Source organism: Sinohyriopsis cumingii, chromosome 6 (genome assembly GCF_028554795.1).
Source record: "Sinohyriopsis cumingii isolate HCF-2022 chromosome 6, ASM2855479v2, whole genome shotgun sequence".
Taxonomy (NCBI): domain Eukaryota; kingdom Metazoa; phylum Mollusca; class Bivalvia; order Unionida; family Unionidae; genus Sinohyriopsis; species Sinohyriopsis cumingii.
Window position 1 is genome coordinate 121556987 of NC_142966.1, and position 14831 is coordinate 121571817.

Consider the following 14831-nt stretch of genomic DNA (forward strand, 5'->3'; position numbering starts at 1 on the left):
CAGCGTTTTGTTCATGGGGGAAAATTACTAAAGAAATTAGTAACAGACTATATGCCTGGGAATTTCTTGAGAATCTCTTTATAGCAGCAAGTTGACATGTTGGGTAGCAGACGATAAAGTATGTGTGGGAGAACTTGCAAAATTAGAAACTTGGATTAAGATGCAGCATTGTTCTAAGGTAATCATTTCCATCTTTTAAATATAGTATTTATTTGTATGATTCTAAAAGATACAAACAAAATAGGTTTTTCAGGGTTACAAGTTCAAGAAGGTCATGGAATGGTTCTTCATGTTGACGTTTATAAAATCACATTTTCATATGCATTTAGAGTAGAAATGTGGGATATTTGTGTACACTTTATGAATATCACTTTCCTAAATTAAAGAATGGTCATTCTTTCTTGATAAAAATTGGACTTTTGAAAATAACGTGTGATCCAATGTTTACAGAAATAATGTATCATTGCACAGAATTACCCGACATGGTGTAAAAAAGTTAGAAAATTAAACTCAATAGCAACCACTGGTTCTTCTCATCTGGAAATCTGGCTACTTCTGTATGCCCAATATGCTTCTGGTAGGGGACTGCAACTTTTGCTGGTGAGACTCCAGTTTTTCCCAAAATAGGAGTCCTGGACTCCTAGTTTTAAAATCCTAGTGAGACCTCTGGTGTACATATACTTACTTGGTTTATAAAAACAGAATTCAGATATGAAAGAAAAACTGCCCACTTGATATATCTCACTCTCATTTGCACAAATAGAGGTAGGAACAAAACAGTGAAAGGCATGGATATATGTTTTATAAGCAGTCTAGATCTAGTTTTTTATGCTTATATCTTATGCAGTGGAGCCTTTTTAAAGTATTTCAATTCCTCATTCCAGGAAGGGAATGTTTTATTGTGGCTATGGGGAAGCGTGGTAAAGCTGTGAAGAGTTTTGTGATACAGCCACCAAATACTGGATTATCAGGTGATCTACAGAAGGAGTATCCGTTTTGCTACAGAATTCAGTCAGCAGAAAGGTCGAAGCATGCAGGCCTATATAAATGGGAGGCGACCTGCAATGGATCGATTTGTGAAGTTGGAAAGTTTGAAATTGTAGTTGTAACAGGTACAGTATGTAATCTTTGCTGTCAGTCTCTTTTTCTAAAGCTGGTACAGCAAGACATTTATTTCACTTTTATGGTAGAAATGGTCAATGCATTATGATTGTATGCTTCTTCTGCAATGCTTAGCGGGGACATCTTGATCAGGTTCCATCAGTTTGTCAGTCCTGCATCCATAGCGGGGACATTTTGATCTGGTTCCATCAGTTTGTCAGTCCTGCATCCTTAGCGGGGACATCTTGATCTGGTTCCATCAGTTTGTCAGTCCTGCATCCTTAGAGGGGATATCTTGATTTGGTTCCATCAGTTTGTCAGTCCTGCATCCTTAGAGGGGACATCTTGATTTGGTTCCATCAGTTTGTCAGTCCACCTGGAGAAGTTTGTTAGTAAGATATCACCAAAAAACCACTCAGTATAGACAAATGAAATTTGTTAAGTATATTATTATGCATATGTAGATAATCGGATTATTATAAAAAAATTCCAGACATTTTTGGATTTATGTCTTCTGAGTGCAAACCTCATAAGCACAACTGCGCAAAAAACACTCAAATTAGACAAATTGTTTGTACGCATAGACAGATGATCTGATTTGATTTTCAGGCCATTATAGGAATTTTTCAAATTTAAAAAGTTGTTTAAAAACGTTTTGGACTTTGTCTGTTGGGCGGATTTGTTTTAACAAAATCAAATTTTAAATGATCCAATTTTATGTTAAATTATTTGTGATATGCATGATGTGTATCTTAAGTGAATATTACCACTGTGGCACCCTATCATATTTGAATATTAACAGTGTGGCACCCTATCATATTTGAATATTAACAGTGTGGCACCCTATCATATTTGAATATTGCCAGTATGGCACCCTGTCATATTTAAATATTATCAGTGTGGCACCCTATCATATTTGAATACTACCAGTGTGGCACCGTATCATATTTGAATATTACCAGTGTGGCATCCTATCATATTTGATAGCATTATAGGTTTTTTCAGTAAATAATTCAATCAATTCATCAACATAGAGTAAAAAAACAAGTTTATGAAAGTTTTTTAGGAGATCCAAAATTATTTAAGTGTATTCTGAATTTTTCATATACCTGTTAATTATTTATGTGTAACATTTCTCCAGGTTTGCAGTTTCACTTCATGCTATCCAAAAATGTGTAGTACCTGTGTTTTATACCATTCAGTATAGTTAATACTTACTATAAATGTGTTGTACCCGTGTTTTATTCTATGCATCATAGTTCATTCTAGCCATAAATGTGTTGTACCTCTGTTTTATTCTTTGCAGCATAGTTCATTCTAACCATAAATGTGTTTTACCTGTGTTTTATTCTATGCAGCATAGTTCATTCTAACCATAAATGTGTTGTACCTGTGTTTTATTCTGTGCTACATAGTTTATTCTAACCATAAATGTTTTGTACCTGTGTTTTGTACTATGCAAAATAGTTCATTCTAACCATAAATGTTTTGTACCTGTGTTTTGTTCTATGCAGATTAGTTCATTCTAACCATAAATGTGTTGCATCTGTGTTTTGTTCTATGCAACATAGTTCACTCTAATCATAAATGTGTTGTATTCATGTTTTATTCTATACAACATAGCTCATTCTAACCATAAATGTGTTGTACCTGTGTTCTATGCGACGTAGTTCATTTTAACCATAAATGTGTTGTACCTGTGATTTATTCTATGCAACATAGTTCATTCTAACCATAAATGTGTTGCATCAGTGGCACGTGGATGACAGAGCCTTTGTGTCAAGGGAGATCTCACCTCTTTCTACTTCTCATCAAAGGACAGGAGAATATATCAAGAGCAACTATCTTATCCTGAATTAATTGGGTTATTCGCTCAGTATATGGGGGAATAACCCCAGCTCAAATGAACTTATTACGCATTTTGGCTCATGAGGTTAGAGCAGTTCCCACCAACCTAGCATTAGACTGGAACTATTTGCTAACTGATGTCATTCAAGCTGTGGGATGGAGATTGGAATCCACATTCTCTAACCTTTATCTCTGAGATCTGTCATCCCAGTTGGCGCAGTTAGATCTGGTAGGACCTGTATCCGCAGCTGAACAGGTCACCATTCCAGGTCGATCGACAGCTTCTTAAGACATCTCTTCATGAATTCTGCTGGATTTGCAGAGGGGATATTTTTCCGTGTTTGCAGCTGTGCCCTGAAAGATGGAGTCCCCTCCAGTCACATTACCTAGAAGCTGTCTCACATACTTTAGGGGACTGGAGATGGTATCTCCAAGGTAAGGGAAAGTACCTCCATCCACCTCTTACCTGTTCTCCTTAGGTATTATGACTGGGTCACATATTTAAAGAAGAAATCAATTTTTCCTAGTAAAATGTTTCTTCGAGAATACTTACCCAATCATAATACACATACTTCCCTCCTGTCCTCCTTGCAGTTACATCCATTGAGAGTGTGCCTTCCGCTTCAGTATTAACTGAGGTGTTCTTAGGTTTTTCTGGAAAAGTCTTATACATAAGGGGAGATCACTCTGCCTGACTGCCACATAGGTTGGCAGACAACGTTTAGCTCCCTTTACCTAAAAGTAGTACCTGGGAGGGCTGGATTTGCAAGGTAGTAGTAGCTCTCCAAAGGTATTATGATTGGTTGTTGTTGTTGTTGTTGTAGGGTTTAACGCCATTTTTCAGCACACGATAGGCTATGTATGGCGGCCAGTATTAATGGTGGAGGAAGAACCCGGGAAGAACCACCGACCCATGAGAAGCTACTGGCAAGCTTTCTCACATACCCACACTGGCCGAATCCTGGACTCGAACCCACTCAGACAGAGGTGAGATGACAGTGATCTGTGACGGAGAGCGCTTTAGACCACTCGGCCACTCGGGGCCCCTATTATGATTGGTTAAGTATTCTCTAAGAAACATAATTTACTCTGAAAAATTGTTTTTTTCCATGCTTTGCTATAGACTTTTGTTTGAAAATAAATTTTCCTGTCATGTAAATTTAAACTTAAAAATACTTAAACACTGTGGGCTTCAATTATTGGTTTGTGTTTTCAGTTTATTTTTTTCATTTTCTGATTGTGGAAAAGAGAATGATTTACGCCAGGACTGAGCAGGTCCTTGGAGTACTGTTGAGTATTTGAGAGATAGATATTTGAGTGATCAGAGGTTTACTGTATTTTAGGTCCAGATGACCAATGTCCAGACCCTGAAAATGATGAAACTTTAGTGAAGCAGAGATTGGGTAAATATTTTTGGGTATTAAATCTTATTATCCACAGAGGAGAGTCCAAATATTACACAACAAACGTTATCCATCCTGTGAAATGAAAGGAAAGTATGGGGGGGGGGGTAACTGAAGCCTTTAGTCATTTATGGTCAAGAAAACAGTTCTAAACATTGACCCAGAAAGTGGAGCACCATGAAGAAAAATCTGGAAATATATTTATACTAAAACTGGGGTCTTTCTCGTTCAATAAAATAAAATATAAATGATAATAACATAAATACAAAATACAGCAATTTAATATAGAAGAGGGAAGTGTGATTCCAATGTCATAGTAACAAATTAGCTTGATTTAATAATAGCATATTTGCATTGACATTTTCTGTTATTAAGTATAGGTCATAACATTTTTATTTCATTTAATTGGTTAATTAATCATAATAATATAATTATAAAATATAAAATGCCTGCATAATAAACATGTAGGCAGTTAGGAATAAAAATTACAATGTTAACATCACATCAACATTTAATTCATTCTTTAAAAATAATTATCTGTATTATGCACAGTGACCACAAACTCCCCATTTGAATCTGAAACCATTCCCCCTTCAGAGACTAGAAATTTGGACGGTATGGAACAGGGTTTTTTATTGTCCTCTTTGTAAAGGTACTGTATTATACTCACTTATAAGATGGATCCAACTGCAAACTGCATAGACCCAGATCTGCAATCACATAATGTACTGGCCGTTCTGGCTCTGTGGAGTTTTTGCTGTGAGTAATCAGTAGAACAAGCAGCCTAGACCATGATCTGTGTCAGGGTCTGTGTTCTTTACAGTTGAAACCAACTTATAAGCATAAGCATGAGGTATATGTAGTATCAGTTCCTGGTGTCACTGTTGTTGTCAGTGCCTATTATGCTTTGTGTTCAAGATTCAGCATATATCAGCATTTTTTTATTGGATTTATATGACTCCGAAAGACCAAGTATCTACATGTTTTTAAGCTTGAACTATATCATGGGGTGGAAGGTGGGGGGACATTATTAGATGGCCATTTTTATTTCCACCATACTGTTTGTCACTAGTTCTACTCACATTTCCAAGGACTTTGTTGATTCAGATCAAATTTCCAAGGACTTTGTTGATTCAGATCAAATTTCCAAGGACTTGGTGGATTTAATCAAATATCAAAATACTTGGTAGATTTAAATCAACTCTCAAAGGACTTGGTGGATTCAAATCAAACTTCAAAGGACTTAGTGTATTCAAATCAAATTCTAAGGGACTTGATGGATTCAAATCAAATTTCAAAGGAATTGGTGGAATCAGATTAAATTTGATATGGGAATTTATATTATGCACACCTAGTTCAAGTTAAATTTTCACCATTTTCTTAAAACAGTTTAGTTATCTTTATTTGACCTTGCCCACTAAACCAAGCTTTTGTCAAATGCACCATATTTGTGGGGTTAGCTGTGATATATGGACACATTTCTAGTTTAAATAGTTATTCCACTCACATCCATCCACAGAGTTTAAAAAAATTTGTGTTTTACAGCAATGCCTGTTCCTGTTACAACAAGACTTGACCCTCAAGGAGCTGTTGGTCAGAGACCTCAGGTTGAAGTACAGCCATACCTGCGGGAAGCACCGTACAATCTTAGGCAAAGGCAGCACACACCAGGTATGAATTTTCTTTTTAGTCTTGTTTCACTGTTAACTGCTCTGGTGGCCTAGTGGTTAGATTGTCCACCTCATATGCGGGGAGGTCACAGGTTCAAACCTCAGTAAGGACCAATAGCCAGATTGCAACATATATATGCTAGACCCTGAGGCTAATTATTCACTTCATAAATGTTGCGAGTGTCAGCCTTGCGAACAATGAGTGTCAAAGCTTTGTGTACACAGCTGGCTGGCCGGCTTATGTTACTATAGTTTAAGCTGACATCAAAAGGACAGGTGGGAAACCAGTTGCATATAACATGGCCAAAGGAACTTTTACTGGCTCCTTATTTGGCTGCGTGCGATTCACAGGTAAGTGGCATGAATTGCTGGTGTTGGGCTCAAAGGAACATCAAGTGGGGTTCGTAAATCCACCCTTGACAGACTGCTGGGGAGGGGGCAATGTCTGCTAATTATGTAGACCATGGGTGAATCGACATCCACTCGGAATTGAGCAAGGCGTGGCCACCATTGGAATTGCAAGTTTAAATCTAGTGTCTTGAAACTAAACGTCAGTAGTCACTAAACCATCTTGTGGGAATTATATAAGGAAGTTATAAATTGGCAGGAAACGTTGTTATTCTGGGAATTACAAAGGAGCTTTGGACAGGAAGCTTTCAGGGACTGGAGGAGCTGTAGGAGACAGAGAAGGGAAATACCCTGGTACAGTTGGTCCCGAGTCTCTGGGAGACGAGAGAACGGAAGTGGAGGAAGGGTGAAGGACATGGTTGTTGGACTGAAGAGGAGGTACTGGGTACCAGTCAAGAAATACTACAGATGAGTAGAAACACAGGACAGGAGGAAAATCTATCACACTAAGTCAGATGATGAAATAAGCCGTCACTTGGTCGGGTGAAAGACGAGTGATAGGGTTTTGAATATTGAATTTCATTTGAGGAAGGACTGACTATCTGTTATTGAACGGCATTAAATTTGTTGTGTATTTGAATTTCACCTTTTGTATATTGAGTAATTTAGCTGTCATCATCGCTGACTGGGGGCTCGGAGCTTTGCATCTCTATCACTACTTCAGTTTCTAACAAAAACGAGCCAGGGTGGGTCTTCTGTAATAATTAATGATAATACTGGGAGCACCCCACCCCAACCTAAGGTACTCTACAAGACCTTTACACTCAGCCGAGTCATTTCCAAAGACTTATAAAAATATACTATCAGCTGCCCTACTTGGTGCTCAGCATTAAGAGGTTAGCATTAGGACTGGTTGGCCTGGTGTCAGGATAATGTGTCTGAATGGGACATGATGCTACATGTCTGTAGCATGATGGCCTAGTGCTAGACATCACTATAAACTGCTACACTGCAGACATCATAGTGATATCACTGAAGAGGCATTAAAACTACATTAAAAATCCAAATCACACACACACACTTGTTTCACTGTTACTGATGCCTTAACTCAGGATGGTATACATACTGCCCTGGTTCAAGTTCAGATATAGAGAAAGCTTTAATAATCACTACCTCACTGTAAGACCTTTTATTAGAACAAAACTCCTGTTATAAGGCAAAGAATGGTCATGGATTCTGTTTCATTAATTAGTAGTAAGATTACTATTGTGAACTTCATTGTAAGGCAGTATACTCTAAGGCTTCCATAGACTAAAGAAAGTCTACTCTACGGCTGCAGTGGAAAGTGTTATACTGAGGGAGTCTCATTATAAGGCAGTTTTTTATATGCTCATTTTTTTCCTCATTAACTGTACATTGTCAGAATCATACAATATTACCAATACTGAACTCGCGCGACAATACACATGTAGCATTCACGTGCATAAAGGAACTACTTTCTATTGTAAACAAATAATGGATGCAGATGCCAGCACTTTTGATTTTGTACACAAATCATGTATACTCGCGTAAGAGGCTCTTTATGTTGTGGTTGTTTAAATTTGTTCTGAATGAACTAAAACATATGTTTCTTGGACTGCCACATACCAGCTGCTTTTGGCACATGTTACGGATTTAGGCTAGCTACATTATTTAACAGACGCACGATAATGTCCTTACAAATAACATACAACTGACAAGTCATATACTCTCTTCTTTAGCTGGTGATAGGAATGGCAAAATAAAATATACTTACAGTTTTACATCCTGAATTTCCTCGAAATGTATTTTCTTAATTCTGCAAATCTGAATTACATGAGCCATGTCATAGGTTTTCAATCTGGATTACACATTTCAAAATTCTGCTGTAATTTCAATGATAAGTGCAATTGCATCCTCCTTACTGCATTCAAAATGAAATACACATTAAATTCCATAGCAACTTTTTGATAATTGCAATTGAAAGACTTCATATTTTTCCCACATTATGATTTCAAACATTCAATGACAGAAACAGAAACACATTTGCAGATGTAAACACGTTTCTCCCATGCCACTTCAGTCCGATGTATTTCATGTATAAATTGTACAGATGAACCCAGACCAAAATCAGAAACAAAATACCAAAATATATTCATTCCAGATCAAATGGAAAAGTTGTTGCAATGCGCATTCATTCACAGTATGACTGCAAATTTCAATTTTAACAAGACACAACATTTTCTTTCGAAAGTTATGTCGAGCACGCGACTAAGTTCAAATTTATCTGGGTGGAATTATGTGCGCATTAATAATGATGTCATTGTGTAATGACAAATCTGCGCTTGTGTATTTAGTTTGGAATACGGCATTCATTAATTTACATTGTTTCTTGTAGTGTATTTTGTTTATATAATCAAACCTTAGGTACAATAAAACAAATGAGCATATAATAAAAAGGTTACTACATTTGTATGGGAAAATATGAACTCGTTTTGTCGTATCGATATACTGCACTCCAAAGGTCATGCAGTATTCCATCCCAAAACTCGTTCGTATTTTCCCATACAAATGCAGTAACCTATAAATACTCTATGGCTTTCATGAACAGTGTTATATTGAGGGAGTACTATGCATCAGTATTACATTCTTTTTGTGCAACAGTAAATATTAATCATAAACATATGTTTCTGGTACAGTTTGTTTCTACCATGTTCTAGAAATGTATCAGTAGTATCAATCTTGAGTTGCATTATCCAAAAGTAAGGCATAATTTTACTCCTAAATGTAGGTCATTGCCAAAAAAAGTTGACTGTCCATTGTTTGAGTGATTATTGTAATGAAAAAGAACATACTGTATGTGCCTATTTATGGTCAGAACTTGCAATCAACTGCAAAATAAAGTTTTCTTTTTTTTCTTGTAAGTTTATTGTAGATTTTAATGCCACTTTTAATACATTATCGGCTATATCATGCTGAGGAAGTGCATGTCCAAAGAACACAAAGGCAGCTGACATGGGCTGACCTGGGCAGACATTGAACTTACAACCCTTGGATTATGGATCCAGTGCTCTACTATTACAGACTGCTCCAGTGGCCTAGTGATTAGAGCGTCCGTCTCGGAAGCAGGAGGTTGTGGGTTCGATCCCCGGCCGAGTCATACCAAAGACTTACAAAAATGGTACTAACAGCTGCCTCGCTTGGCGCTCAGCGTTAAAAGGTTAGTGTTAAGACTGGTCGCCCTGGTGTCAGGATAATGTGACTGGGTGGGACATCATTGTACATGTCTGCGGCATGATGCCCCAGTGCTGTACATCACTATAAACTGCCTCACTGCTGACGTCGTAGCGATATGACTGAAAATTTTTTAATGCTACATTAAAAATCCTAATCACACACACACACTATTAGAGCTACAGTGGCGTCTTCTTAAACCTGTGAAAGAATAAAGGCATGGAAATATGGATTAATCAGTCTAACTGGGGATTATTGGCTGAAATTATATTAGACCAAAATGGCCATAGTTGTTGGACTGCTACACAAGTAAGGGGGAGCCAATGGCTGCATCACAGTTAGCAAGGTTAATACTTTCACACCAAATAAATTGCTAATCATGCAGCAGAATTGTATAGTAAAAATACATTTGGGCTTTTTATACTGTTGAAGATTAAAAATAAGTTTCATAGAATCCTGCTTCTTTAGTCTTTAATGTATATGTACATACACTCCCTTTGTAAATCATAAGTTTAAGGTTTGGTTTACACTGCAGTTAGTAATTGTTTTTATACACCAGTCTGAAAGCATTTAGTTCCTATTTTGGTTGATAAGATTTTAAGCTTTCACAAGAACAAGAAGTGATAATAAAAATGCTTATTTACTGTTGTCTGTTCACTTGTATGTCTTGATGATTCATTAAAATTAAAACATAGTTGCTTGTAATTAAATTTTAGGTATCTGATGTAGTCAGATTTCAAGCATCTGAAGTCAATTTTCCAGCATTTGATGTAGTCAGATTTCAAGAATCTGATGTAGTCACATTTCAAGCATCTGATGTAGTCAGATTTCAAGCATCTGAAGTAATCAGATGTCAAGAATCTGGTGTTGCCAAATTCAAGCATCTTTTACAGACAAGTTTCAAGCATCTGATTTAGTCAGATTTCAAGCATCTCATGTAGTCAGATTTCAAGGGTCACTTTACAGACAGTATGGGTTTCTTAGAGAGTGACAGGTGTAAGGTGAAGTTGTTTGCATTTGCAACATGCACAGTGGAGAGAATGTTGGCCTACTTCTATGTTACTATCAGTTGCTCAGATTTCTTTAGATATTATACTTGTGGAAATTGAATATGATCTAAGTACACAATGAACCAATATGTTTGCTCGTTTATGCTCAAATTGTCAGCCTGAATTTATCTGAAGAACACTATCTTTAGCAGCTATTAAGAGGGAAAATGAGTTCTCCAGACTAGACAATAGCAGCTTCTGAAAGTGCAATAAATGAATGACAAAATATATAAAATAAAATAAAAAAGTTCTCAGCTTATTTTCTTTACACTTCACTTTTGAAGTCCAGAAAGTGAAAATGACCAATTGGAGCTTGCAGTTCTCTCCATTGTGCATGTTGCAAATGCAAACAACGTCACCTTACACCTGTCACTTTCTTAAGTGTATATAATATTTGTACATTAGCCCCGATTGGCCACATAGGTATTATTGTTGTACAATATAATTTTAGTTGTATAGCTGAAACATTTAACTTGCAAGTATCAAAACGGTCCTTTTAAATAATTATTATGTTTTTTCCCTGCAGAAGAGTATTCATTAGTAGATAAATCCCATGCAAGCCAAGCCCTTTCTCCATGAAGAAAAGTGAGCTATTTTGAAAATGCACATTGCATTTGTTCAGTATAACAACTACTGTTATGGTGAACATGAAATTTGGCACATTTATTTCTGAGATGTCACTAATAACATTTACAATTTGAACAGAGACGGAACATACCAGTTTCATGGAAATCAAAGGTCAAAGGGTAAAATGTTTGCTTATTCTTCTAACACTAATATATGGAGAAAAGCACTAGAAGTGAACATATTTTTTTTAAAATTCCTCTTAGATCAACAGGCCAGAAGACCAATGGAGCTTGAAGTTATGTCACTGCATCTGGCATTTACTGTCCATGATGCATTGTTTTGTCATCAGGCATCTTTTATATTTTTTATTTCAGCTAGATTTGAAGCGATCTTTTCTCAAAAACTATCAAGATAATTTTTGACCAGATTTGACAAAAAAGAGTGCTGGCTTGAAGACCTTAAAATTTATACAAACGATATTGATTCACTGTGTAACTAAAAGTAGGAAAGCAGATTCAAACATCTTTCCAAAAACCCAAACTTGACAGAAAGCAACTTGGCATAAAGGTCATTAATTTGCAGAGTTGCATCTAGGATACACTATCATGCAAATTTTCCCCCCACCCCAGTTTAAGATTTCCTGCAAGATTTCCAATTCTATGCAGGTAAAATCATGCAAAAAATAAGAATTGTGCACTTTTTTTAATTTTAAGAATGCATTATTTTATTTTATTTTGCTGTAAAATTCCCAGTTTTCACTCTCGGAGAATATGTTCTACTTGTATAGTTCTAAATATGTCACGTATTTCTGTGTGTCATGTACTCAATTCTGATTGGTTAAAAACAAAGGTCAGAAGAGCATGTTTGATACAGAGGCTGGCTTGGTGGGACAATGTGTTAAATTGCTAAATAAGTTAAAACTTGGACACTTTTTCATTATTTTAGCAGTAACTCTTCTAATAACAGTCAGGGTGCAGAAGTTTCTGTCAATAGGCACAATGACAGCAAACAAACACTTCCTCAGGCTAATCCATTATTGGACGATGCTAGTGATGATGTGCTTAAAGATGGCAGCGATGAAAATAATTGTCCATCTGACGCTAAGAAAAAAAAAGTACTCTTTCAATTCAGACTGGAAACAAAATCGACCATGGTTGGAAATGAATGAAAAAAAATGAGATGCTTTGCAGCTGGTGTGTAAAAACTGGCAAAAAAATTCTTTCACACTTGGAAATGCTAATTTCAGGACATCAACCCTTGACAGACATGGTGAATTACAAGCTCACAAACAGGCAATTAAGAATTTGAAACTAAGTGAAAATCTTAAAACTACATGCATGGCAGCTATCAGCAAGAAATCTAAATCACTTATTCATGCTATGTCAGTTGCCTATTACTTGGCGAAGGAGAATATTGCTTCTCTCAAATATGGCTCGCTGTTGGATTTTGTTGACTTTCTGGGTGATGCTGCTGGCAGCATGAGAGTTGAAGAAAATGCAACATATTTGTCAAGGGCTTCTGTAGAGGAATTTCAGGTAAGTTCTTTTATTTTATTTACATTTGTTCTTGAAATTTAGATGGAAAAGTGGCGATTACTAACAAGCAACTAAAACATGATCAGTTAGGTTCCAATCAGTGCATATCTTGAGGAATCACTGTGTTACTAAAAATAACACCTGGCATCGTGAATGCCCAATGAAATTGAATTCGGTAGCTAGTTGTCGTAACTTACTGTCAACATTTAATGGTGGATAATGTTTTACTTTTTTAATCGATCTGGATTATTCGTACCTGTTTCTTTTGTCATGAAATTCTTTCCTGTCCAGACAGGTCACATTTCAGTATCACTGTAACAAGTTTTCCGTTGTTTGAAATGATGATACAGTCACTGTTTGAATAATTTCCTGGGCATATAAGGAGTAGCTGTCAACATCGTGATACAGTACAGTAGTCAGACAAATCCCACTGCTTGAAAATTATATAATGCTTTAGTAAACGAGTTATTATTATTATTTGCTCTGATGATCATTGCAGCAAATGACATTGACCCTGATCTGCTTATATCACAACTGTGCATATGTAGGGACCCATCAGTGATGTATATAAAACCAATGTTTTTTTTTTTTTAAAATCATCATATACAGACAGGCATAATCGCTTCCTTCATTACTATAATTGAATGACTTTAACAGAGAGAGACTGTAGTTCCATATTACTTTAGCATTTAACACCTTGATGGGGTTTCTTAAAATGAACGAATTATCACGTGACATCATCCTTAGACACTCCATGGTCTTAGGTTAAGGTTCTTGCACAGTTTGCATCTGATTTTGGTCATTTTACTTTGGGTTTTTTTAATAATATATTTGTTTTACATTTTTCAAATACTTTAATAATAAAATAATAATAATACTGATAATACTTTAATACTTTAATTTAACATTGAGCTTAATTTTTTTCCAGGATTGCATAGCAAGTGATAGAATCTGAGTTAATGCAGAAAGTACGATGTAGTCCATTCATTAGGATCTTAATTGATGAGAGTAAAGATATTTCAACTACCAAGAAGATGGTCATTTATGTGTGACCCAAGACATGTTTTGACAGTGGCCTCTTCCTAAGACTATCATTAAAAGAGAAATGTACCCTAGAGACAAAATGTGTTGACTTTGTGTGATTGTACATCAACATCATGCAGACACATTTCCAAATCTTCTTCATATCGGCATCAGTGGGCATGGTTATGCCACACCAAACTGCTGACTGTGAGAAAGGATTCAGCAATCAAAATTGAAACAAAACTGCAGGAAGAAGTCATCTAGGAGAAAGGGTTCTCAACAGACTCATGATGATTTCGTTGAAGAACCTCCTGTGAGAGACTTCAACTTTAACAAGGCATTGGTAGAGTGGAGGATGAGGAAGGACTGGAGGCTATTTAGGAAATAGTGATCAAATTTACAGAATAATGCAGTCACAATTACAGTCTGTCTGGATGCAGATGTATATATGTTCCAGTAAAAACTTAACTGTTATAGAAACTGTATATATATATTTAACCTAATTCATTTTGAGCTTTGGACTTTTCCTTAAAAATTATTATTTGTCATCCATGAAGGGAAAATAGGTGCTCTTCTGATCTTTCTTAGTATGGATTTGCAACCAATCAGAATTGAGCATGTGACATGCAGGAAGTACATGAAACTTTTTTAAGATTGTCCAGAAGAGTGACACTATTTGCAGTCTATGGTTTGATTCTTTAATGGTTAGTGTATAGATATAATATTGTTATTAGAAAACACAAGACTTTGATTTCAGTTTTAAGTGTTATACTATAATATACAGAAGACATGATATGCATTTAATGCACTTTTTATACTTGCTATTGCTCTTTTTGAATACATTGATTTTTTTTTACACCATACTGGAAGGCTCCCTCCACCCCCGGCTACATTGCCCCCCCCCCCCTTTTTTCAGATTCAGTGGGGGCAAGTACCCACATTTATCAAATCCTAGATGCAACCCTGAATTCGGTTGTACCCTTGATGCAGCCATTGCTAAAATAACAAAATTAATATAATTGATGTATTTTGACA

At 36.2% G+C, this 14831-nt stretch overlaps 1 protein-coding gene across 1 annotated transcript in view; it reads left to right on the forward strand.

Annotated features, from left to right (window-relative positions):
* LOC149797857 (uncharacterized) overlaps positions 1–14831 on the forward strand; it is a 75598-nt gene that overhangs the window by 28897 nt on the left and 31870 nt on the right. The window contains exons 4-6 of the mRNA XM_089962878.1: positions 885–1112; positions 4293–4352; positions 5898–6023. Coding sequence (XP_089819004.1) covers positions 885–1112; positions 4293–4352; positions 5898–6023 — 414 coding nt within the window. The remainder of the gene's footprint in view (positions 1–884; positions 1113–4292; positions 4353–5897; positions 6024–14831) is intronic.